At 36.1% G+C, this 26777-nt stretch overlaps 1 protein-coding gene across 4 annotated transcripts in view; it reads right to left on the bottom strand.

Moving 5' to 3' along the window:
- Window positions 1-26777, bottom strand: part of Cdk13 (cyclin dependent kinase 13) — a 102615-nt gene that overhangs the window by 27680 nt on the left and 48158 nt on the right. For all 4 annotated transcript variants that reach the window (XM_052729269.1, XM_052729271.1, XM_052729270.1 and 1 more), the window contains exons 6-7: window positions 8340-8529; window positions 7525-7581 (exon numbers count right to left, since the gene is read on the bottom strand). In XM_052729269.1, coding sequence (XP_052585229.1) covers window positions 7525-7581; window positions 8340-8529 — 247 coding nt within the window. The remainder of the gene's footprint in view (window positions 1-7524; window positions 7582-8339; window positions 8530-26777) is intronic.

The raw sequence follows: 26777 nt of genomic DNA, 5'->3' as shown, positions 1-26777 counted from the left end.
TCAATTCCTGTAACATGCTATACATTGAAAAATAAAACTCATTTTCCCCCATAGATGCTGTCATCGTAAGACCACTTGTCTACTCTGAAATGTGCAAGTTTGTAAGTATCTATAAGAACCTACATCATAGCTTTCAAAAGTTAATTTGTTACCCTCTACTGCAAATCCTGTCTCCTGTTTCCAAAACCAGCAGCACTTGTGGTAGAGACAAGCGCTGTCCTCTTGGACTTGATCCTTTCTTCTACAGCAGCTGCCCCGCTATATACACTACACTGCTCATCCTCACTGCAATGAGGTGTGGCCATGCAACCAATTGCATGCCACTGAAACAGGAATATACATGCTAAGACCCTTTTCTAGACATGATTCCTAATACCACCCCCTTCTTTTTGTATTTCTGGCAACAGCCTTGGAAGGCATTATAAAAGATAGCAGATTTTCCACCCAGGTTTTCTGGATGACTGTATGTAACAGTCACCATTTGAACTGATGCTATGGTTAAAGATTAATGGTAGACTGAGATAAGCAACAATTATTAAGTGAGAAATTATAATACTTTAAGCCATTACTAAATGTTTACAATAGTTTTGCCTCTCCTAACTCTAAATGTATCCAGCTACTTAATTAAGCACTTATAGGTAGGAGTGGAGACAGATTTTCCACAACAGGTACTGGGCTCCAACTATTCTCCAGTAGAGACCCTTATGACATAATTCACCTCTTTCTAACACATAGTCCACTGCCTAGTTCTATCCACAATAATTTTTATCAAAATTTAGTGCAACAGCTTTCTAATCAATTTTCCTTGTTTCCAGATTTTCAAGGCCAAATCACTTTCCAAAACACAGTAAAAATGATAGTCTGAAAACATATTACTAAGACCCATTGGTTCTAGTGACTAGTAAGTAACACAAGGACAATAAATCCCTTTATTACTGCTTCCTGCTCCAACCACACTGAATCTTCAGTTCTCTGAAATGGCTGAGCAAATGTACATTTTCTAGAGCAAGGAGACAGAAACCAAGGTAGAAAAAAAAGACAGCAAAAAAAAAACCTTTGAAGAAGTGAATGGTGCTTTAATGTTTTAAACAAACTCCTTTAACAAAATTAAGTTGGTGGAGCATTCCTGAAATCCCAGCAATCAGTAGGCTGACAGACAGGAGGATTTTCAGTTTAATACGGAGGTTAAGGCCAATCTGGGCTGTACAGTAACACCCTAACTACAATTTAAAAAAAGTAGGTTGGTGCTCTGGTTCTACCCCCAACCCCTGCTCCTCCAAAAAGGGTGCCATACCTCATTTTTCATTTTACTTTAAGTGAGAAAAAAAAAGCAAACACTGAGAAAGTATGCAGACAGAAGGACTTTAATCATAAAAGCAAATTTCAACATAAGGAGAGCTAGGAGGGCATGAAGCCAATTTCACAAACCACATCATTCAGCACAGTTTATACAGTATTATCAAGTAAATGTTCCATGTTATGAGTAGGTTGTTGTATTTACAAAGGTAAAGATTAAAGTAAATATGATTGAAATTATGGTTAAAAGTAAAAATAACTTAAATCCCAAGAAACTCAGAGAATTGTTGCAATCTGAAGAGACAATCCAAATGTAGAAATAACTTAAAATCCAGAATCCTCAAATTTTATCTTTTCCACCTTGGTCTTCCTGGGCTGGTTACCTACTGCCAACATCCTAACGATAACACACCATAGAAAGAATTTAAAAGTAACAAATACATATTTTTCTTCATGGATAAAAAAATAATTGTACTTCTGAAAAGTTAATCCTGTCTTTTTACAAAAATTGAATCAACACTTTATTGAAGATACAGCACTGAAAAAAATAGTTATTTGGTTGTATGCATTTATTCACTTAGAAAAAGAGACAGATTGAGAATATGAAATGAATCATTTCAATTTATTTCCATACTTGTTCCATAATCTAATCAAGGACAGACAGACACACAAACACCATGTCAGTAAATTAGAGTTCAATAAGTGAGTTCAATAAGCTGTTATTTACAGGTGGCAAAGCTAAACTTTATAAATACTTCAGAAATAAGAGTCTAAGAGTCAGTGACTCTCAACTGCGCTTTCTATGAAGTATCGTCCTCTATAGACCACTACCAGCTCTAGGTTTGCTTTACAGTGCCAGGTATTAACCCCCGTACCTTGAGTTTGCTGGGCAAGAACTTTACTACCAAACTAGTCACTGGCCCCCATTACCAGTTTTTGAAAAGGCAGAGCTGACACTATCATTTTATCAATAAGGGAAGAGATATCTGGAGAGGTGAGAAACAACAGCAGAAAAAAAAAATTGCCTTAAAAAAACTTTACCTTAATGTAATTATCAAAATAGTTGGGGTTTTTATGTTTGTTTTCATTTATTAGCTTCCTAGTTTGGTTTTATAACAGAGTTGAACATGACTATGGGAAAAAAAGGAAAACTCTGTAACTTGTTATTCCACTTCTAGAACAAAAACATATATATGACAGGGGAGCTAGGAGGATAAAGCCAGTTAAATTCAGCAAATCTGGGACTAGAGATGGATCAGTGGTTAAGAGCACTGGCTACTCTTCAGAGAACCCAGGTCCAATTCCCAGCACCTATATGGCAGCTCAAAACCATCTATAACTCCAACTCCAGGGTATCCAACACCCTTCTAGCCACCTTGTTATTGCACATACATGGTGCATATACATACATGCAGAAAAAATACTTATTCAAATAAATTCAGCAAACTCTTTACCATAAAACCGCTACAAAAATTGTTGGTAGTCTAATGGTACCCTTTAAAAACACAAGATCAAGGTATGATTCAGGGGGCTGAAACAGAAAATACTACAGAGAAAACTGTTTCTGTCCAAAACTCCACATTTACTTCCTAGCTCTTTGGGAACTGACTGGCAGTGTGAACAAACAAAAGCCTTGTATTTTGACTGAGCAAAATACAGACACTTACACCACTCATCTCAGAGGACTTTCTCTACAATTAATTATCATGAAGCTAGCTACTTAAAAATAAATCAACATATAAAGACCTTCCCTTTGTCCCTTCTTTAAACAATTCAAACTGAATTAGGTACTATGCTAAGCATTAATCGGTGCTTAGGCCAAACAAATAACTATGGTTGTAGTTCTTTAGTGTCCAGCAGTAATATAGCTATAAATTAGAATAATGTACCAAAGCGCTACACACACAAAACAGTGATGATGATGATGTGCCACAAACACATGAAAGAAGATGCAGTGACACATTTTTCAAAATGAAACAATTGGAATTATAACTGCATATAAAAGAAAAACAATTTATGTAGACTTGCAGAGGTATTTCAGAACACTGTGTTTAGGGAATTGTAAGTTCAACAATGCTACTATGGGGGCACGGCTGGAAATGGCAGTGTCTAGGAATGGGAGTAGAGAACAACATGAAACAAAAAGACTAAAGGCAGGGAATATTCTTTAGAGGGATATGTATGGTTGATAATATGTATATACACACACACACACACACACACACATACATACATACACACACACACACACACACACACACACACACACACACACACACACACACACACACATCTGTGAAAACAAATGGATAACCAAAGAAAAGTAGTATCTTTTTTTCCCCTGACATGTTAGACAGGGCTTAATTTAAGATATGCCGATCACCTAGGTAGAGATGTGCAGTAAACAACACACATGCTTGATAACCTGAAAAAATACCAACATTGGAAATTTAGATTTGTAGTGAGAACATGGATGAGATTGCCAAGGAGGTGGTGGGAATGGGACAGTAGGACAATACTAGAAAATTTAATTGCCTTTTCCATTTCACATAATCAAAATGGTGAGTACATGAGGAAAAAAACAACTGCAAATTTATTTTGATTTTACAATTAAGTCATCGACCTGAATGAGATTTCCATTTGTGAAGGCTGTTGAGGTACATTATTTACTGTTATCCATATCACTCTGTAGTAGTCTTTCTCTTGTCTTATTGTCATGGTTTATAGTTTTGTCTCCAGCCTCCCAAAAGATGCTCAGCATTACCCGGAAACCCCAGAGTTCCCTGTAGTACAGTAGGACAGTTCTGCAAATCAGAGCCCCCTTCTCCCAAAACACATTTGGTGTTTTAAAGCATATGAAATAAAGCATTGTTTCCATCTCTAAAATGACAACAATTCTAGATTTAGGGACAATGAAAGTCTCTAAACAAGTGGCAAGAGAGAAATAGCCACTAGATGGCAACATTGCTTTTCACAGAGTCTGCCTGAAAAGGATGGGTTAGCAAGTGTTAAAAGCCTTTTCCTCCTTTCCCCTCGCATGGGATCACACAGAAATGCAGCAGACTTTCGTTACTATTTAAGTTTTGATAATGGCAACTTTTAGAAACATAACAGGTATGTATATTTGTTAATTTGTTTGAATATTTTGTAGGAACTTTGCAGCATTTTGAGTTTTGGTAGTTTTGTGGGTTGAACCCACAGCCTCAAACACGCCAGACAGGTGCTCTACCACTGAGCAACACTTTGAGCCCAGCATTTGGAGATGTAAAGATTTGTTCTTTTTTATTTTATATGTATGAGTGTTTTGCCTGTATATCAATAAGTGCTCCTTGTGTGTGCCTGGTGCCATGGAGGCCAGAACCAGAAGATGGCATTAGATACCCTAGAACTGGAGTTCCAGATGGTAGTTAGGTGGTATCACAGGGCTGCTAGAAACCAAACCTGGGTCCTCTGCAAGTGCAAAAGGTCCTCTCAACTACTGAGCCACGTCATCCAGGCCCAAATTTAGAAGCATTAAATCCATCACCATTAATATTTAGAGTCATGAAACTCACTAACTGGCTTAACCAAGATTTTACAGCAACACCAATTCAGTGGCAGAAGTAGCACCAGGAGGCCATTTCAAGACCTAACTGAACTACAAAGTATGTCTGAGGCTGACCTGGAATATATAGCAAAGACTCTGTCTCAAGAAATCTTTACAACTGGATAGGATAAGGATAATGCAAAGAATACAAGCAAAGTAGTCTTTCTCAACTTACAACTACAGAATTTATTTTCTTCAAACTTCAAACCAGTAATACATGTACTGTTATAATGATTCCTCTAAAAAAAGCAGTTAATTTCAATTTTTGTGGAAACACTTTTGCTGTCCTATGGGAAAAGACATTTATAATATATATGTATAATATATAAATGTAGCTATATAATATTTTGTTCTGGAACATCTATTCCAAATGTACAGGGATATCTTCTATAAAAAGAACTTTTTAGCTATAAAAGGTACTTAGGTGTATCCCAATATGGATGAAACATAACAAGAAAGAAAGAAGGGAATTACATTCAAGTATGACAGATAAATTACATCAAGCAACTGCAATGAAATTTGAGGGGATTAAAAAAATAGAATCCGCCGGGCGGTGGTGGCGCACGCCTTTAATCCCAGCACTCGGGAGGCAGAGCCAGGCGGATCTCTGTGAGTTCGAGGCCAGCCTGGTCTCCAAAGTGAGTTCCAGGAAAGGCACAAAGCTACACAGAGAAACCCTGTCTCGAAAAACCAAAAAAAAAAAAAAAAAAAAAAGAGAGAAAATAGAATCCTTAACCAAATAACCCCACCCCCAAAGAATAGCCAGATTAGTCAGAAATTTAAAAATGGTTATTCAAGTAGAGTTTTAGATTAAGGGACATTAAGATCATTTTCTTTGCAAATTCTACCAAAAGAAACATTACTATATTGTAGAAATATTTAAAAATTTAGAGCCAGGCATAGAGATGCACATCTTTAATCTCAACACTTGGGAAGTAGAAATAGTTGGGTCACTAAGTTCAAGGCCAGTCTGGATTACATAAATATAGAAATAAGAGTTGAAAACCTGAACTATATAGCTCCTCGAACCTTAAAGTCATTCAGTCCTCTACGTCAGCAAAGACACAACAACAGGAGAACTGATGAAGACAGTATGTCATATATGCACATAGAATTCCATGAAGGTGGGGAGAAAGGGAAGTGGGAGGATCTGGGAGTTGGGGTAGTTGAAGGAGTATGACCAAATATAGTATATGAAAAAAACCTAATAAAAATAAGCTATAAAAATAATAAATACTGTGTTGTTCAATGTTGTAAGAACATGATGTAACTGAAGGACATTAGGTTAAATAATTCAGGCACAGAAGATAAAGATCACATGATCTCACTTGTATATACAAGCTAAAAAAGTTCAACTCAAAATCATACAAAGCAAGAGTGGAAGTCACCAAAAGTTGTGTTCAAGATTGAAAACTGGTCAAAAAATACAAAATTTTCAACTAAATGGGAGGAGGAAGTTCAAGAGATTTATCAAACAACTTGATGAACATAATAGCAATTCAATATTGTCTTAAAAATTACTAAGATTTTTTTAAGTGTTCCTACTACAAAAAAAAATTAACATAAGACATTAGCTAATTAGCCGGCTTTAACCATTCTACAATGTTATACATAGTTCAAAACAATTTATTGTATATAATTTTATACACTGTTAAAAAATAATTTTTAAAAAAGATAACATCACTTACTTCACAAATGTATAATTATACAAATATATAATTAAAAGCAGGAAAGGAATGAACTACACTGACTACATTTATTAAACCCAATCAATCCCACAGCTTATTTACATAAAATCATTATTTCAACAAAATGTTTTATTTTAAAAATCTGTATGAATTCTAATAAGAGTCCTATTTCTTTACCACCAGACACAAAGGGAGCCAGTCAGATACACACCCCAACTTTAGCCAGAGAAGCTCCATCTTTCTCTATCTTACACACTGAACTTCCTCACAATTGCTTGTTTAAATAGTTGCAGGGAGTTGGGAAAAAAGACTACTGTAGATATAAGTAAAACAAAAACAAAAAAGTTGAAGTCTAAAATAATAAAACAAAGTTTTAAATTTTAAATGTACTATTTATAAAGCATATACCAAACTTTATTATTAAATACACAATTAAGAACCTTAATCTCTAGATCTGCACTAAAAACTTAAGTATTAGTTTTTAAAAAGTTTAAGTTCTTTGCAGTCATATTTAAAGTTCTACATTTTAATAGAAATTTTATTTATCCACCATTTAAAAATCAAATTTGTTTAAAAATTAAATATACAAATTATAAAATTAAATCAGTCAAACAAGTTTTTCCTTTATTATTCAGGAAACATAAATGTCTGTATTTAAAAAAAACAAAACAGGGCTGGAGAACTAGCTCAAGGAGCACGTGTTGCTTTTTCAGACTACCTAGGTTCAGTTCCCAGCACTCACAGGGTAGTTCACAACCCTCTGTAACTCCAGGTTCAGGGGACTCAAAGGACCTCTTCTGACCTCCACGGGTAGAAGACATACATGTGGTACACATACATACATGTGGCCAAAGACTTACACACATAAAATAAAATTTTAAAAATTAACAATCTAAATTTAGTTTCTAAAACTGAACTTTGTGCTTACAATAATTCATCTCAAAGTACTCTTACCTTTCTTCTGAGCTATATAAACGAGCAAGTCCAAAATCTGCAAGTTTTATCTGTCCTCTGGTAGAAATAAGACAAAATAAAAAAGCATTAGTCTATCATGAATCTGATAATACGTATTTACATTCTATTCCTGGTGCTCAATTAAGATACAGTTTAAAAAAAAACATACAAATTCTTTCACTGAACTGCTGTACTACAGGCAAGATTAACCAGAGGAAAATGTACAAGGCAAATTTACAAAGTAACAAACAAGAATCTTGCTTGGATAGTTTCTTTTTGTTGTTGTTATGAGCCCATTCAATCATCCATATCTACAAGTTCTTAATTTTCAGATTCAACTAGCTGTAGATCAAAACTATTGGAGGGACTATATTGTACTGAAGATGTACAGTCATGTGTGTTAATATTTCCTACATGACAGTGTACCAACTGTTTATAAAACATTTACATTTTCAATCTAGACAAATACTACCTTAATTTATGAAAAGCCTAAAGATCCTAAAAGAATACAGTGTATAGTCTTAGAAAGAACCCCCCCCCATCCCGAAGGGGCTCAACACACTTATTATTTCAGTGGTGCTAGTGTGACAGTATCTCAGGTGCTATTTCAGTACCCAATTAGGAAAGTACCTCAGTGACATCTAGACAGAGTACTTACTCAAGTAGATAGTACTCCTGAACTAAGTCATGGTGTCTGAAATTTATGTTTAAGCTGACTGTTGTTCATTCCCCAAGAAATATGAAGCAATAAACTGAATTTTACAGGAAGTTATATATTATATTAACACTTAAATACATAAAGCTCATATCCATACCTATTATTTAGAAGGATATTTGAACATTTAATATCTCTATGCAAAAAGTTCTTCTTATGACAATAATCCAGGCCTTCCATGAGCTGTCTCATAAAAGATTTTATATGGTTTTCATTAAAATGAACCAAGCCTGATTCCAGTAGTCCCATCAGATCATGGTCCATATATTCAAACACCAGGTAAAATGCACCTGAGAATGAGAACAATTAACATATTAAAGGTTTTTATTCCTACAATCTATCTAGAGGTTCAAATTTTTTTAAATACAATACTGGGATGGGGGATTATCCTTGAAAGTAATAGCTACTTTGTCACATATTTGTAAGACTTGCTTATTCTCTCAATACTTAGTATCAAAAAATGTATCAAAAAATAGTAAAAGCAGTTTTCTTCTAAAAAAAACCATTATGATACAGATCAACTCTGCTAATTTCCACATTTTACAGTTTTCGATCTGATTAAATCCTTACCAATATCAGACAAATTGTTTTTCAGTAGAAAGTGAATAAAATCTGTATGGTTCAAAGAATATTAAAAAGTTGACCAAAGTCATCTTTAGATGGCTTCTATTAAACTTTTAACAGACACATCATTTGTTTATATAAGACCATGTGTGAAAGCATAAAAATTACAACTTTACCTTATACAAACAGTGTTTGGTGTTTAACAATTTTAAATAAAACTTATACAAACTAAATCCAAAGCTATATAAAGAAATATACAATCAAGTAAAGCTTTACAGAGTGAGTTCCAGGAAAGTCACTGAAAAACCAAAAAACAACAACTAAAAAAAGCCATGCTATCCTCCGTGAAAAGAGGAAAACTAGCATAATGTCAAAGAAGATACTCAAACACAGTTCACAATCAGCTCCTAACTTTAAACAGAGCAAAGAACTTTCAAAAATGATACAATTAGCATTTTGAGAGGAAAAAATTTCATGGTTACTAATTCTGTGTAGACATTAACATTCAAAATTTAAGATAAAGTTATACTTAGAAAAAAAATATGATTACAGTTATTGGTAGGTGAGATGACTATCTTCCTGAAAATTTGAAAGAATATAGAGGAAGTCACTGGATTAGAGAAAAGCCTATATGCACAAAAAGCAAGATCAAACACAACCACAATTCATTAAAAGGAGGTTTTAAGGGTTGGGGAGATGGCTCAATGGCTAAGTGTTTGCTGCACAAACCTGAAAACCAGGATTCAAATCTCCAGCACCCACAGAGCAATAGCTGGGCATGGCTAGGAGGGTTTATAATCTGTGTTGGGGGTGAAAACAGGCAGTTCTGAACATTCACTAGCTAGCTAGCCTACCTGAAATGGCAAGCTTCAGGTTAAATAGGAGGACCTATCTCAGGGGAATAATTACATGGATATAGCAGGACCCCCTTTCTCCTCCTCCAGCCTCCACATGAGCACACCTAGGCACATGCATCCCTGCGTGTACACTCACACTCACACACACACTCACACACACGAATTCACTGTACACGCACAAACAAAAAGTTTTTAATGATACAATAACAGAAAAATACAAATGACTAGAACTAAATTATAACAAGAATTAAACATCAAATAGAAAAATTTATAAAGTAATTTCAATAAAAGGACTGATGGTTAGGTTTTATTCTTTTGCCTGAGGGAGAAGGGGTGGGAACTTAACTTGACAAAATAATTATAAAATTCACCATGAAGAAACTCTATCAGATCATTATCCAAACACTAGTGAAAATACACATTTTGCCATACAAGAAATCAATATGCCCTGTCCATGCTTAGAGAAAGACAGAACAGTGTAATAAAATACACACCAGAAAACAAATTAAATGTTTACCCAATAATTATGAGAACAGCAATTTCAATTTTAAGAAAGTAAAAGATGACAAAAAAATTCATTTAGATAAAATTATAACCCACAGTGAGATAAGCAGTTACGTCAAAAACAAACTAATGAAAATGTAACTAACAGATTCTACTAAATACTGACTTGGGAATACCACTGGAAGACAATACAGAGCCAATGAGGGAAATGACAACTGGGAAAATATTGTCTGTGATATAAGTAAACATCATTAATATCAAAGAAGGCCATATAAACCAGTACAAAAGAAACTCATCCCACAGAACATGAAGAGAAATAAAATGAATGACCAGATGGACACAATGGTGTATGTCTGTAACCCTAGCACTTTGGAAATATGAGAAAGATCCGAAGTTCAAAGTCATCCCCAGCTCTGTATTAGGTTAAAGTAGAGCCTCCAATATTCAAAATAATGTCTGTGTCCAAAGCAACATTATATATACTAAATCTCACTACGACTCCAAATGATTAGATCAAAACAATATACCATTTTAACAAAAAGATTTCCAAAGAGTATACAATATTAACAAAGGTGGGGGGAGTATAAATATAGAAGATATGCTTCATTTCTACTGCAAAGCTCACAGAATAAGCCACTAGCACATGGTAGTTACTGAGAACTTGAGGCTAGTCTAAAATAATTTTTAAGTATAAAATGCGCACCACATTTCTATTACTTAATATGAAATATCTCAGTAATATGCTACACAATTAGATATGGTATACAGGCCTGCAACACACACAGAAGAATCTCAAATGCAAGGTCAAACTGGTTTATATAGCAAGACTTTGTCTCAGAAAAATAAAATACTAATAATAATTAATGATAATAATGGCTAATGGGCTAGAGAGATGGCTCAATGGTTAAAGGTCCTTGCTGCTCTTGCAGAAGACCTGAGTTCAATTCCTAGCCCCCATTATCATGTGGCTCCCAGGGGATACACCCTCTTCTGGCTTCCATGAACATCTACATGCACAAGAGCGCACTACTGTGCATGTGTACACACACAAATATAAAGACATATCCATTAATAATAATATACGTTAAAGCTGACACTAGGTTAAAAATTAAAATTAGCCAAGCGTTGGTAGCACACGCCTTTAATCCCAGCACTCAGGAAGCATAGGCAGGCAGATCTCCGAGTTCAAGGCCAGTCTGATCTATAAAGTGAGTTCCCAGACAGCCAGGACTAGACAGAGAAACCCCATCTCAAAAAAAACCAAATTATTAAAATTGATTTAGTTTCATTCTGAAACAAAATCACTAGATCACATTTTATTTTGAAATAAAAACCTTCCGGTTCTATTTCTGTCAAGTAGCAATAAATGAGAGTACTAAGAACTGGAATAACACAAAATGATATTCTGCTCTCAGAAACCATATTGAGTGGAAAATTACTAGAAACAGTAAAAATTCAGAAAAATAGTGTAACATACAATAGTCATTAATATTAGCTATCACTTAAAAGATAAAATAGAACCCATTAATAACAGCTAATTAAATTGAAAGGAAAAAACTCCTAAATGTGTAAAAATTTTAAAATTCCTTTATTTTAAGAAAAGAAAGAAAGAAAGAAAGAAAGAAAGAAAGAAAGAAAGAAAGAAAGAAAGAAAAGCACACAGAGTGTGCAAAGGAATAAAAATGCCAATCTTCCCAAATTAATTTGTAAATTATGCAAAAGCCCAATTTCTGAAATTATTTGTGTTATGCTTTAAATGATAAAATGACCCATAAGCTCCTATACTCGGACACCTGATGCCAGGTTAACAGCACTGTTTAGGAAGGTTATGGAACCTTTAAACAGGTGGACTCTTGCCAGAGTAAGAGCTTTGAGGTTTATAGCCTGGCCTTAGCTGATTCCCTCTTTACTACTTCCAGTGTATGGGTAAAATGTGATCACTCTGCTTCCCGACTGCCATGCCATCCATGCCTTTCCTGCCATGTTGGACCAAATCCCCTCATGAACTATAAGCCAAAATAAATTCTTTTTCTCCCCTAACTTGCTTTTAGTCAGAGTAATTTATCACAGCAAGAAAAGTAACAAATACAATCAGAAAAAAAAAAAAATTCCCCTACAATGTAGATCAAAAAAAAAAACCTGAGAAAAACAAAAGCCTCTGAAAAAGAAAAGAAATATATAAACAATGGCTCTACATCCTATTTTTTTCAATTTTTTAAATTATAATGTAAATTGTTTCTGTAATTAAAAAGTGTGATTCAGAGCCGGGCGGTGGTGGCGCACGCCTTTAATCCCAGCACTCGGGAGGCAGAGCCAGGCGGATCTCTGTGAGTTCGAGGCCAGCCTGGGCTACCAAGTGAGTTCCAGGAGAGGCGCAAAGCTACACAGAGAAACCCTGTCTCGAAAAACAAAAACAAAAACAAAAAAAAAAAAAAAAGTGTGATTCAGGAAATCCAAAAATAGATTCCAAGTGCACACTGAATTTTTACTGTAGGATAGACTGTGGGGTTGACAGACAGCTCAGGTAACATGCAAGCATGAATTCCAGATCCCCAGCATCATGTAAAACTCAGGCACAGTGGCACATAACTGTAATATCGGTCGGTACTGGGAAGGTAGATCCCTATAGTTCACTGGCCAGCCAGACTAGCTGACTATGATGAGATAGCCTGTCTCAAAAACTAAAATAGAGAGCAATTAAGAAAACACCCAATTTAAAGAAAGAAAGAAAACAACTGATAGTGACCTCTGGTTTCTACATGCACTTAACACACCCACACAAACAGGTACCTACACCCACTCACCCACCCCACAGAAGACAGAGAAGAGAGGGAGATACAGAACACAAAAAGATACTTCATTCAGTAGAATGATCTTCTTAGTAAATAGTGGTAGGATAACTAACTGCATTCCCAGATATAATGAGGTAAAAATATTCTGTCCTAATAACATTCACCAACATAAAAAGCAAATAAATCAATTATAGAACTAACAAATAAAAACAGAAGCATTTGTTGAAAATAATTCCTTATGCTAAGAGTAGGGAAAAACACCCCTAACCAGCAAAAAACAGTAAGAAGACAAATAACTGTGACTACTATCTCCAAATCAGAAAAACAGGCTGATAGAACCACACAACTAACCAAAGAGAAATCTCCACGGGGGCTGGAAAGATGGCTCAGTAGGTAAATGCACTTGCCAAGCAAGCCCAGACACCAGAGGTGCATCCCCTGGTAGGTAGAAGGATAAAATCAACACCACCAAGTTGTCCTCTGACCACATGTGCACCATAACTATGGATCCCCCCCATGCACACATCACGTACATAAACAATGACAATAAATTATAAACAAAAACAAAGAAATCCCCATGGGAGCCATTACCAAAGTAGGAAGGCCAAAAATTTAACCAATGAGCTGGACACCCAGTGTGAATTAAGTTTGAATAAATGGTAAGGGGACAGACTTAGCCAGGAGAGGTATCTAAACAGGCATGACAACCTAAGTTGAATACCCAGATGCAACAAGGTGCAGGAAAGAACCAACTCTCAATAGTTGTCCTCTGACCTCCACTCTGAAATGCACACATGAGCATGCACGCCCCTCCCCCCCTCCCCCGCCTCCCCACACACACATATACACAGCACACACCACCAATTAAGAAACAGAATATTTGGGCTGGCAAGATGACTCAGCAAATAGAGGGTACTGAATTCAAATTAAAAAAATAATAACAATAATATGCAGTGAAGGATTCAGTCTTGGACTCCAGTACTTTTCCCAAATTTTTATCACTTAGAAGTCCTACATCAAAATGATCATAAAAGAAATTCAGTGTTCCCAGTAAAATAAAGTATTTGATATTCCCAGAGCAGTGGTTCTCAACCTGTGGGTCACGACCCCTTTAAAGGTCAAAAGATTTTCACAGGAGTTGCATATCAGATGCTTACATTACAATTCATAGTATTATGAAGTAGCAACAAAAATGATTTTACGGCTGGGGGGTCAATCACAAAATGAACTGTACTAAAGGGTCACAGAACTAAGAAGGTTGAGAACCACTGGCCCAGAGCATCTCGTTTGGAGCAAGGCTTGTCCTCCAGAGTAAGTTTTTATCAGAGCTTAGCCAACAGGCTCTACTGGCATCTTCCACCTCTGGAGCCCTCCTAGCCTTCAACTAACCAAAACAAGGCTCAACTCTAGCACACTCTAGCTGTTTCTATCTTGTTTAAGGGCAAGAAAAACCAGCCACAATTAAGAAGTACCTATGAACAGCATAGCCTTGAAGCACAAGCTTGCTAAAAACTAATGCAGTAATAGTTTCCCTACCCCATTCCATACCGTTACTAGTGCTCATAGACGAAAGATCAGAGAGTGTGTCAAAAGAGCATGTTTCAGGCCCTACTTAACAAAAAACAAAAAACTTCAGAGAAACTGAAAAACAACTAACTAGGAAGACAAGTCTAAACAAGAGAGGAAATTCTAGCCTCAAACCCTAACTAGTAGTATAACAAATACTAAAAAGAGTCCAAACAGATAGCCAGGTAAGCATAAAAGCTTACACTAAAGACCTATTCACCTCAGCAATCACGTATTATTTAGGACTTCAAAGAAAATTTATAGGGCATATTAAAACACAGTCTCAAGAAACACAATAAGCATCAGCGCCAGAAGTAAATAGACAGAATTATCTGATCAGGAACTTTTACAAGCTATGATGAATATGCTAGGAACACTAGTTGAAACGAGTATATAACATGTCAGAACAGATGAGCAGTGTAACTAGAAGTTCTGAGAACTGAAGGTAATGTTGGAACTTGAACACTGTAACCGAAATCAAGACTGTCTTTTCAGTATCCTGGTACTGATCTAAAACCATGTCAGCTTGCACTCTCTGCTTGCCTGTGTGAATATAGACAATAATGACTTTCCTGCTCAACTCTTGTATAAGATCAAGTCAGCCCATCAGAATAACTTGTAAGCCATTAAAATGCTTGACAAAGGAGGGAGGGCTTACCAATGTACATTTATTTCATTATTCCACAGGGAAAGGGGTGCTATAGTTTGAATCTTAAAATTATTAATATGTAAATATATTAATTTAGGAAATCTATGGAAGTAAAAACAAGCCCTAGTACGCTTCTTCACTGTCTATGCTGAAGACTTTGTTCTAAAAAGGCACCTGTAAAATAAAGGAAAACAAAATGTTTCTACTTAAGAAAGAAAGAAAGAAAGAAAGAAAGAAAGAAAGAAAGAAAGAAAGAAAGAAAGAAAGAAAGAAAGAAAGAAAGAAAGAAAAATTATCTTTCACAGGTTCATCAATATACCAAACGTATCCAAGGAAAGACTCACTGAGTACAAAGATATGTCAATAAGAATGTTCAAAAGTGATGTGTAGAGTACTGGTTGTGGTGATACCAAAGGTAGAAGAAAAAAAAAGAGCAGAATATCCAAGGACCATAAAACAATCACAAGATGTTAACACTTTTTTTTTAAGGCTGTATCAATCAGAGGAAAAGAAAGAAGGAACCAGAAGAAACATCAGAAGCAATAAGGAGTAAGAAATCATTCCTCGAATTACTGAAAACCAGAGATGTTTTCCTATATGCCAACATAGGAAACAACCATAATTTGAAAGTAAAAACATGAACTGGGCATGGTTGGCACATGTCTTTAATCCTACCACCCAGAAGGCAGAGGCAGGCAAATCTATGAGTTCGAGGCTAATCTGGTCTACAGAGTTCCAGGACAGTAAAGGCTACACAGAGAAATTCATCTCAAAGAAACATAGGCACACACAAAACATCTGCAGAAAAACTACAAAATTCCAATGGAATCAATTATAAATCCAAACATGATCCATGTATGTGATAGTAGGCTCAACATATCAGATATGAGTTCTTCCTTGCTTAATGTATAGATTTAACACAATCTTGACAAAAACCCTGCCAAGTTATTTTGTAGATATCGATAAAATGACTCTAAAGTTTAACTGGCTAACAACAGACCAAGAAGAGAAATACCATGTGTTTAGAAGAAAAGATAAAAAACAAGTACTCCTCAATCTAAGACTTACTCTATAAGCTCCCCACCATCAATACATGGTGAAGCTAGAGGAGAAACATGAAAGCATATGAGTGGTACACAAGAAAAATATGGAAATGGACTCATAAAAAGCAGAGAACTCATCTTCAACAAATATGGGAAGGCAGTGCAGTGGAAAACAGTTTTCAAGCAAATGTTGATGAACAAGTAAACAATATATAAACAAAATAATTCTACAAACAGCTGTGTACCATTCACAAAAATTACTTTGGGAGGGGCTTTTCAAGACAGGGTTTCTCTGTGTAATAGTCATGGCTGTCCTAGAATTCACTTTGTAGACCAGGCTGGCCTCCAGCGCTGGGACTAAAGTCAAGTGCTGGGACCTAAATGTGTGTGTCATCACGCTTGGCTCAAAAATTACCTCTTACTGGATCACAGAACTAAGTGTAAAATGGAAAACTCAACTACTAGAAGACATATCCAAAATATCTAGGTTTATCTTAGGATTCATGATAATTCTTTAAAAATTTATTTTAAATTATGTATTTGGAGAGGGTGTGTGTAGGTAGGTGCTAGTGTCCGAAGAGGACAGAAAAGGATATCTGATCTACTGGAGCTGGAATTACAGATTGTTGCTAGTTGACCAATGTGGGGACCGAGAACAAAACTCAGGTCCTCTGCAAGAGCAGACAGTGTTCTTAACTAAGCCAAGGCTCAATTCCTGATGAGTTTTGTATGTAAAAGGCTGACATCACAATGTTTGAAAAATTGAACCTAATAAATTATATGATAAAATTCAAAATGTCTCTTTTTAAAAAACACCCTTGGAGAGTGAAAACACAATTTGAGAGGAAATCTTTATGAAATACATATCAGATTAAGAAAGTCTGGTTTCCGGGGCTAAAGGGATGGCTCAGTGGTTTGGGAGCACTGGCTGCTCTTCCAGAGGACCCGGGTTCAACTCCTAGCACCCACATGGCAGCTCAAGGCTGTCTGTGATTCCAGTTCCAGGGGACCCGACACCCATGGCAAAAACACCAATGCACATAAAATAAAAATAAATTTTTAAAAAAAAGTCTGGTTTCCAAAATATTTGAGGAATTCTTAAAACTTTACATTAAAACTCAGCATGGTGGTGATGTCTATAATCACAACTACTCAGTAAGGATGAGAAAGAAGGCTCCGAAGTTCCCCACAAACACTAAAATCAAACCCGAACCCCAAGTCAAAGTTTGGTGCTTAAACTCTCAAGAGTACAATGAATTTACATGCTACACAAGCACAAGAACTGAAGATCATACAGGAAGTAACTATCATAGACACTAAAACACTAATGAAATAAAACACAACTTTCCACTTAAATTTTGTATAATTATTAAAATGGCATCCAATTTCCACCTGTCCTAGAAACAGACTAACTAACCCTAATGAGAAAAAAGCCATCAGCAGACTTTGAGCTATAATGCACTAAAGAAGGCCCTTAAGAGAAAACCCTGTACTTCAGAGAACCACTGAAAGCTACATTTTTCTCAATAAAAAGGAGTATCTACTCTTCAAAGTCAGTGGGAATGAAGCAGATGTTGTAGCAGAACTTGGTTTTATTTTTAGCACAATCAAGGACTGAACCTCGGAGGTCATGCAAGCTGCAACCCTAGCCAGAGGTCTCTGAAAACAGCCTTTCTGTCACTAATCAACCAAACTTAAACTCTGCCCTTTCTTTGGATGTTTTATATAAGATAACAGATTCCCATATAATTTCAAGTTATTTTACTTGGTTTTCTGACACTCTGCCCAAATCATCCTTTATAGTGTGATGGTTAAATTTATTAACTATAATACCCAGCTACTCCCTTGAATCTAGCCCAAGTCTAATTAAGGCATTTTAAAAGACACAAACTGAAGACTCCAAAATCTAAAATCCTGCCATACCCAATCTAAAGCTTTGGTCACAAACATGACACCAAAATTACAAAATTTTACCTCACCTCCTAAGATGTGTCTCAAATTAAAACAGAAACACAGAAAAAAATTACCTTTAGAATAGTATATACAGATATATATTTAAAAGTATCTCACATCACAGAAAATTCTACCTTGAGGCATGGTTCCCATCAAATGTTCCAAAATTTAGAAAACCTAAAAAGTAAGTCACATCCCATGCATTTCACATAAGAGATATTCAACTTCTCTACTTCTCTATTAATAGGAGACATTGAGAAGAGGTTACCTCTACAGTGTGCTTGGGCCTTCATCAAGTTAGTTAAGAGAAAAGATTAAAGATGGGAAAATAGTGGTGCAGGCCTTTAACCCCAGCACTTAAGAGGCAGAAGCAGCTTGATCTCTGTGGGTTCCAGGATATCCACAGCTACATGAGACCCTGTCTCAAAAATCAAAAGGGGGGGTATAAAAAAGAGGGGGAAAAAACAACTCTGGTTCTAGATGGTAAAGTAACAGTACAGATATCTGAAAAAGTCTTAAGGAATCATACATACTATTATCTACCTACCTATATAATACATGTAAGTTGGCATATAAATACATGTATACAGTTTAAATAAAATTTTCCCATCTAGGTTGTCAAGAGTCACAGACCCCTAACAAAACAACCCAACACTAAGCACAAGAAGCCCTCTTCTGAGTTGTTGGTCAGAATAATCCAAGACATTTGCAAAACATTGTAGGCTATTGTTACTGCCCTTGGTCGCCCCCTAGAGTTGAAAGGTCAGTCCACAGTGCTGAAGACTTAACTCTTCAGAAATAGGGCCCAGAGGCCCCTGAGCTGTAAATGACCTAGCCTCCTCCCTGAGGACTAACTTTCAGAAAATTAATGTCTGGTACTGGAAACATAGCCAACCACCTAGGGCTAGTGAAGTCAAGGATCTTGGAGAAGAACCCAAAACTGTCATTTTCCTAAACCAGCATAATGCCTAACTGCATTCTAAATATTTGTTCTTATACCCAGAGGTAAGTGTAGTCCTCACCCCGTATCAAGGAAACTTCTTTTCACAACAGATGGAGACCATTACAGAAAAACCACAACCAATCAAAATACAGAGTTGTGTCCAGTCCCAAGGAAACATTTACAACACAACCAACCACCCAATGCTAAGGATCATTGTGAAAGAGGCGGCAGAAAGTCAGAGAACAGCGAGTTTGCTGTGAGACTGTCTCTTGTAGGAATATCAGCAATTATATCAATAAAGCTTCTCTAACGTGACTGCCTACACATGAACTGAACATGAACAGCAGACATGCTGACGTGGATGGGGAAAGCCCAGGAGGTCTCAACCTTACACAAAAAACTACAGGCAACCAAAGAATGCCAAGAGCTAGAGAAATACTCTTCACCACAAAAAAAGCACACCAACTGGTTATCCAATTTCAAATGTTTTCAGGTCTGAAAACACGCACAAATAAACATACAGACTAAACAGGTTATATACTTGAATGTATTTAGGAATATATATGTGTATGTATATACACATATGTATATAACAATTATTAATGAAAAAGCCAAGAATTTGAAAGAGAGCAAAGAGTTTGAAGGGAGGAAAGGGAAAGGAGAAATGTTATTATTATAATGTCAAAAAGACAAAATATTAAGAGATACAAAAGAAATAGGGAGGGGTAATCTAGTTGCAGAGTGCCTTTGGACCCAAGGCTGAAAAAGCCAATTCCTGTGAGACTCTCCATCCTGATGGCCAGCCCCCAATAATCATGTTACTCAACTCCACAACTTAAATCTATGGAAATTCAATATCCCATTAGTTTTTTAAATAATGCTCTCAACAGTTTAATTTATATTTTTAACATAAAGATACTTTTACCAGCTTCTGTATGTTCGCTGATAGTAATAAATGGTATGTGTTTAGAGGTGACAATTTCAGTGGTTTCCAGAGATATATACCTCTGAGACTGGCTACACTAAAGATAATAAATATATCCTCATCCCCAAAATGTCCTTGTAGTCATGGAATACAGTAACATAAATATTACATTAAACTTTACCTATTCCCTTGTAAATATTTCCTAATTATCAATAGAACAATTTTTTTGAACTCTGACATGTTTTTAATGTCTCTATAGCATTTCCCAGTGGCAATATGCCATAGTGATGTTCATAATTCCTTTCACTAGATATATAAATTGCTTGTATTGTTTATTATAAGCAATATCATAAAAAAAATCAAAGAACAATTTTGTAACTAAGAAAATTCCAAACCAGAACTCTAATTTAAAAGGCATATTTTACTTTTTTAAAAAAATAATAGAACACTGTTTATCATATATTTATTATGTCCAAGACATCATCATATCATATCCTTAAAAGTTCTTTAAAGGTTATGACAATCTTCTCTTTATAACAGTACATTAATATTACTGCCAATGATCCATAACCTCAGTATTTTATTCATTCTTTGGTATTTAGATTATATTCATTCTCACTCCTCCCTCCAATTCATCCTCCCAGATCCTATTCCCATTCTTCTCCTAAATTCAGGCCTTCTCCTTTATTAGTTTTTAAATAACTGGGTCCAACTAGTATTACCCATATGCATAAGGGTCCACAGACATCCACAGGAGCATGGACCACCTACCATTAACCCCACCACTGAAGAAACCTGGCTCCTCCGCCCACAGCAGCCATTAGCAGCTCCTCAGCTGAGGGAGTCTTGTGAGCCCCTCCCCCCGTGATCATTTTTTCATAAATCCTTGTCCCTCCCAGCATTATAATTCCATTCAAATCTCCACTGGTAAATTTAAAAACTCACAGTCATGTGCATATAAAAACAACTATAATGTTCTTAAAGGAAAAGGAGAAAAGACCTCTACATACCAGAAATTAGAATATTATACTATATAACAAGGACAGTAGCAGGAAATGCAACAGAAAAGGGCCAGTGAAAAAGGAAAACCCAGAAAATTCGGGATCTTATACAGGGGAATTATGATATCAGAACTATGTGAAATAAAAACAATTTAAGTGCCAAAATGTTTCTTTATAACTCTAATTAGAAAAAAATTTAAAAAACAACAACAAAGAAACAAAAACAAAAACAAAAACCCCCACATACTTGTCAGGCAACAGGTGTAGCTGAGTGGTAGAATGCTTGCCTAGCAAGCTGACCTGACCTCTTGCACAGCATAAAACTGAGTGTGGTAACTGATGCCCAGCTGCAGTCTTCGCTGCCAGTCAGGTGGTAGGAGCAGGACTATTAGAATCTCAAGGCTGCCATTCTAAACAATGCAGTAAGTTGGGGGAAGGCAGAGATATTGTCAAAGTTCCAAAGATGGGGCTTTTGCCACCAACCCCCCGCCAAAAAAAAAAAAAAAAGAGAAAAAAAAAAGACCTCAAGACATAGGAAATGAAAAGTTAAACAGGTAAGAAACAACGGCAAAAAAATAATAATAATAACAGACACGAAAAAATTTCTCTAATCTTTTCTTAGTTTGCTTCCTATTGTTAAGATAAAGACCATGACCAAAAGATACTGGGGAGGAAGGAGTTATTTGATTATAAGCTACAGTCCATCACCAGGGGTAGCCAAGGCTACTCAAGGTAAGAACCCAGAGGCAGAAACTGAGCACAAACTACAGAAAAGTAATGCTTACTAGCTTGCTCTGCTCAGTCTGCGTTCTTTTTCTTTTCTTTCTTCTTCTTTTTTTTTTTTTTTTTTTTTTTTGTTTTGCTTTGCTTTGTTTTTCAAGACAGGGTTTCTCTGTGTAGCCCTGGCTGTCCTGGAACTCACTTTACAGACCAGGCTGGCCTCAAACTCAGAAATCTGCCTGCCTCTGTCTCCCAAGTGCTGGGAGTAAAACCACCATGCCTGGTTCAGTCAGCTTTCTTATACAACTCAGGACCACCTGCCCAGGGATAGTACTGCCCACAGTGGACTGGGTCCTCCCATCTCAATTATTAATCAAGAAAATGCCCCACAGACATGCCTACAGGCAGTTTGATAAAGGCATTTTCTCTCTTGAGATTCCCTCTTTACAGGTGAATTTAGACTGTGTCAAGTTGATAAAAACTAACCAGGACAATCACCAAGAAAAAGTAAAATGACCCAGCAACCTAAAGAAATGTAGAGAAGCTGCTTCATCACTCAGCCAGTAAAGCAATCCTAGCACTTGGGAGATTGAAAATGAGGGTCCCCCAGAGCAAGCTGGCAAACCAGAAAAGCCAAATGCGCAAATCTGGGCTCAGATCAGGGACTACATCTCAACATGTAAGGTGAACAGCCATCAAAGAAGAGACATCAATGGCAACCTCTGGACTCTACCTATATGAGCAAACATGTTAGATATGCACCCACAACACACATACACAACACATGCATTTACATCACATACATAACACATGAATAACAAAAATGTTATAAGGATAAAAGCATGAAAATATGTATAATCTCAAAATAGGGGAAAGTTTTAGTAGATAGACAAAAGATGAAAAATTAACAGTAAACTGCATTTCAGTAAACTGAGTATCAAAAATTTTTGATGAGAAAAATTGGAATCAGCTTTCTTTTATGGTGATCTGGCTTTAATCATTAATATTAAAAGAGCTAGATATATCACTTAACCAAGTAATTCTACTTCTGTATCCCATGAAAGTCCCAATTAGATATTTATACTAAATGTTTTTTAGTAAAGTACTCAACAGTCTAAATACACCTAAGTGAAAAACCCCTAACAGAATAAGATACATCAAAATTATAGCACTATAGAATACTGTCTCTTTTTAAATTAAGGTATATAAACATTATCTATTTGTAGAAGATAATATACTTCATTTTTAATTACATAAAAGTAAACAAGTAACATACATACTTGTTATATATACATCGTCTAGAAAAAAAAGCTAAAAAGTAGAAGCCTCTTGTCTCTTCCCTAGAAAGCATATTATTTTATTTGCATTGACTACATGTGCATATATCCCCCTAATAATCATTTATGCCCTTTGTTTCTGTATTCCAAAGTGTTTTGTTTTGTTGTTTTTGCTTTGTTTTCTGAGACAGAGTTTCTCTGTGTAGTACTGACTGTTCTGAAACTCAGAGATCCACCTACCTCTGCCTCCCAAGCACTGGGATTAAAGGTGTGTGCCACCACATCTGGCTGTATTCCAATGTTTTAATTAAACATTCCCTGATGTTTGTTTGGTTTCTGTTGTTTGTTTTTTTTTTTTTTTTCAAACATTGATTCTCTTTTCCTTCTACTGGGTTAATTATTATCAGCTAGTTAGATGCTAAAGTTTATTTTTTTACATTCATTTTGTAGCACTTGTGTGGAGGTCAAAGAACAACTTCTTGGAGTACGTTCTCTCACATGGCTCCCAGAGATTGAACTCAGGTCATCAGGCTTCTGTAACTCATCTTTGTACCTCTTCACACCTTCCCAGCAATCTCTATCTGCTGGGACATTTGCCAGCCTAATTTTTACTTTTCTTGACATTTTTTAGTGCTAGTAATTAGAGACTTCTAAGCATTAAGGGAAGATTGTATTTTGTGTGTGCATGCTAAGTATGCATGTGCATGTATGTGGGGGCCCATGTGCCTGTATGTGCACGTGAGACCAGAGGACTCTGGTGTCTTCCTCCACTACTCTCCATCTTCTGACCTTGAGACACAAGCTTTCATTAACCTGAAGCTCCTCATTTCAGACAGCTTGGCTAGCTGGCCAACAAGCTCACAGATCTGCGTGAATGTTTAGCAAAGAACTCAAATCTAAATACACTTATGTGAAAAGCATTATTCGGGAGCTACAGACATGCATGGATTTACATGGGTGCTGGGGATTCAAACTCTGTTACTCAAGGTTGCACAGTAAGAGTCTGACTCAGTGAGCCATTTCCCCAACCCCTAAAAGGTACATTTTTAAAAATTAACTTCCAATTCACTAACTAAACATCTGATCTCCAGCTTTAAAACTCCAGCTTTAAAACTATTCACACCTTCAAATAGCCATCCATTCTTCCTAATAAAAACAATTACTTCTACTAGTGATCTCATTCTGTTCTTACCATCAACCTACTACTTAGCTATACCTATATACTGTGTGCCATCTTGCAAAGTGCTTCACTGTATTATTACATTAAATGACCACAATAAGTCTAAGTATTATTACTTCCTTTTTTCCAGAAGAGGAAAACAGAGTATAAAGGAAAGAAAATACTGAGCTTTTTTTTTATTTAAAAATGCTAATAACAAAACTCACCATTTTAAATCATTTTTAAGTATGCAGTTGAGAGACAATTACATTCACAGTTACCCACAACCCCTCACCAATAGTTACTTTGATGTGCTCTGTTTCACAAAGCATCCTAATGGGTGCGAACTAGTATATTACTGAGGCTTTGACTTACATTTCCCAAATACCTATTAAGTTCAACTTTTTTTTTTATGTGATTTTTGACCATTTACACATGTTCTTGGGAAGAAAAATCTACTTAGGTTCTCTTAATCACCTTGCCTTTTAATTATTTAGTTTAAAATTGGTTTTTATAGTCTTGTTACAAGTCCCATTATCAGACATAGGACTTACAAATATTTTCTCCTATTCTGTGTTGTCTTTTCATTTCTTTTTCTTTTTTATTTGGAGACAGGGTCTCACTATGTTGCTCTGGCTGGTCAAGAACACCTTACATAGATCCACCTGCCTCTATTTCCTGACTGTTGGGATTAAAGGCATGGACCATTAATCTCACCCTTTTTCACCATCATACCCAGCCTCTTTTCATTGCTTGATATGGTCCAATTTAATTCTGGTGAGGTGTACTTACTATTTTTTTTTCCTTTACAGCTTGTGCTTTGGATGTCATCTAATAACATTTAGCACTTTAGTCTAACCCAAATACCAGGATCAACTGATTTGAGTGTTAAGACTTATTTCTAGTTTCTAAATTCTTTTGTTGATCAATAATTTACTCTCATGGTAGTGCCAGACAGTTATGGTCACTTTAGCTTTACAGTAAGATTTAAATTACAGCAAGATTTAAATTCAATGCATTCTACTTTACTCTTCCTTCTCAGACCCTATTCACTGTCCCAGATCTTGTATTTATATAAATATCAGAATCTACTCGTCAGCATTTGAAAAGCCAAGCAGCATAACAAGATAGCTCAGCCGGTAAAGGCACTCGCTGCAAAGTCTGACAACTGCAACCAAGCCTGAGTTTGATTCTCCAGGACCCACAGGGCATGAGGAGAGAAATGACTACCACCAAATTGTCCTCTGACCTCTACACACATATCGTGATACCCTCCTCCCAACAAACAAAACAAATAAAACTACTTCTAAGAGCACTGGCTGCTCTCCCAGAGGACCCGGGTTCAATTCCTAGCACCCATACAGCAGATCACACCTGTCTGGAACTCCAATTCCAGGGCTTCTGACATCCTCACACAGACATACATGCAGGCAAAACACCAATGAACATAAAATAAAAATAAATTATATAAAAAAAAGTTTGAAAAATGAAAAGAAGCCACCTCTAGTTTTGAGAAGAGCTACAATAACTATGAAGATAAATTGGGAAGTATTATCTTAATATGATTAATTCTTTTAAATGGAATATTTTCTATTTAGTCTTTTTAATATTCTTTCAATGATGTTTCCCAGTTTTCAGGTTACAATGTTGTAAATTACATTTTCTATCAGTTTATCTTAGCTCTTTTATCCTGTTGAGCGTAACTGATTGTTTCTATTGCCCTATATCTTATACACACACACACACACACACACACACACACACACAAATAAAATAGTTTAGCTTCTTCTTTTCTAATCTAAATATCTTATCTCATTTTCTAGTGCAATTGCTCTAATGCCTCTAGTATGCTACTAAATAGGAGCCTCAACAACACATACCCTTTCTGTTCAAGATGACATATAAGTTGAAATAATTTCCTTATATTCCTAGATATTGGGTATACTGATCTATATTTGAGAATAGCAGTAGCCCTTCCTTATCATCCGTATCAGTTAACTCTTTATCAGTCATGATCTAAAACTATTAGCTGAAAATTTCAAGAAATAAACAATTCATATTTTTAAGTTGTACTTCCTTCTGAGTAGTGTAATGAAACCTTACACTGTCCATTCTATCAGGATATAAATCATCTTAATCCAGTGAATCCTTGGTATTCCCCCCCACCACTCCCAAGACACAGTTTCTCTGTGTACCTTTGGTGCCTGTCTTGGATCTTGCTCTGTAGATCAGGCTAGCCTCGAACTCACAAAGATCCACCTGGCTCTGTCTCCCGAGTGCTGGGATTAAAGGCATGCACCACCACCGCCCAGCTTTTTATTTTTTTTTTTAAGGCAAGGTCTCACTATATAACCCTGGATGGCCTAGAACTGATTATGTAGACCAGGATGGCCTCATACTCAGAAAGATCTACCTGCCCCTGCTTCCCAAGTCCTAGGATTAAAGGAATGCCCTACTACACCCAGTTTCTTTCTTTTTTTCTTTCCTTCCTTCCTTTTCTTTCATTCATTTTTGTTTGTTTGTTTGAAATAGGGTTTCTCTGTGTAGCCTTGGCTGTCCTGGAACTCACTCTAAAGACCAGGCTG

Source organism: Peromyscus californicus, unplaced genomic scaffold (assembly GCF_007827085.1).
Source record: "Peromyscus californicus insignis strain IS unplaced genomic scaffold, ASM782708v3 Scaffold_8__1_contigs__length_139910024, whole genome shotgun sequence".
NCBI lineage: Eukaryota > Metazoa > Chordata > Mammalia > Rodentia > Cricetidae > Peromyscus > Peromyscus californicus.
This window is presented reverse-complemented; position numbering and strand designations above follow the sequence as displayed.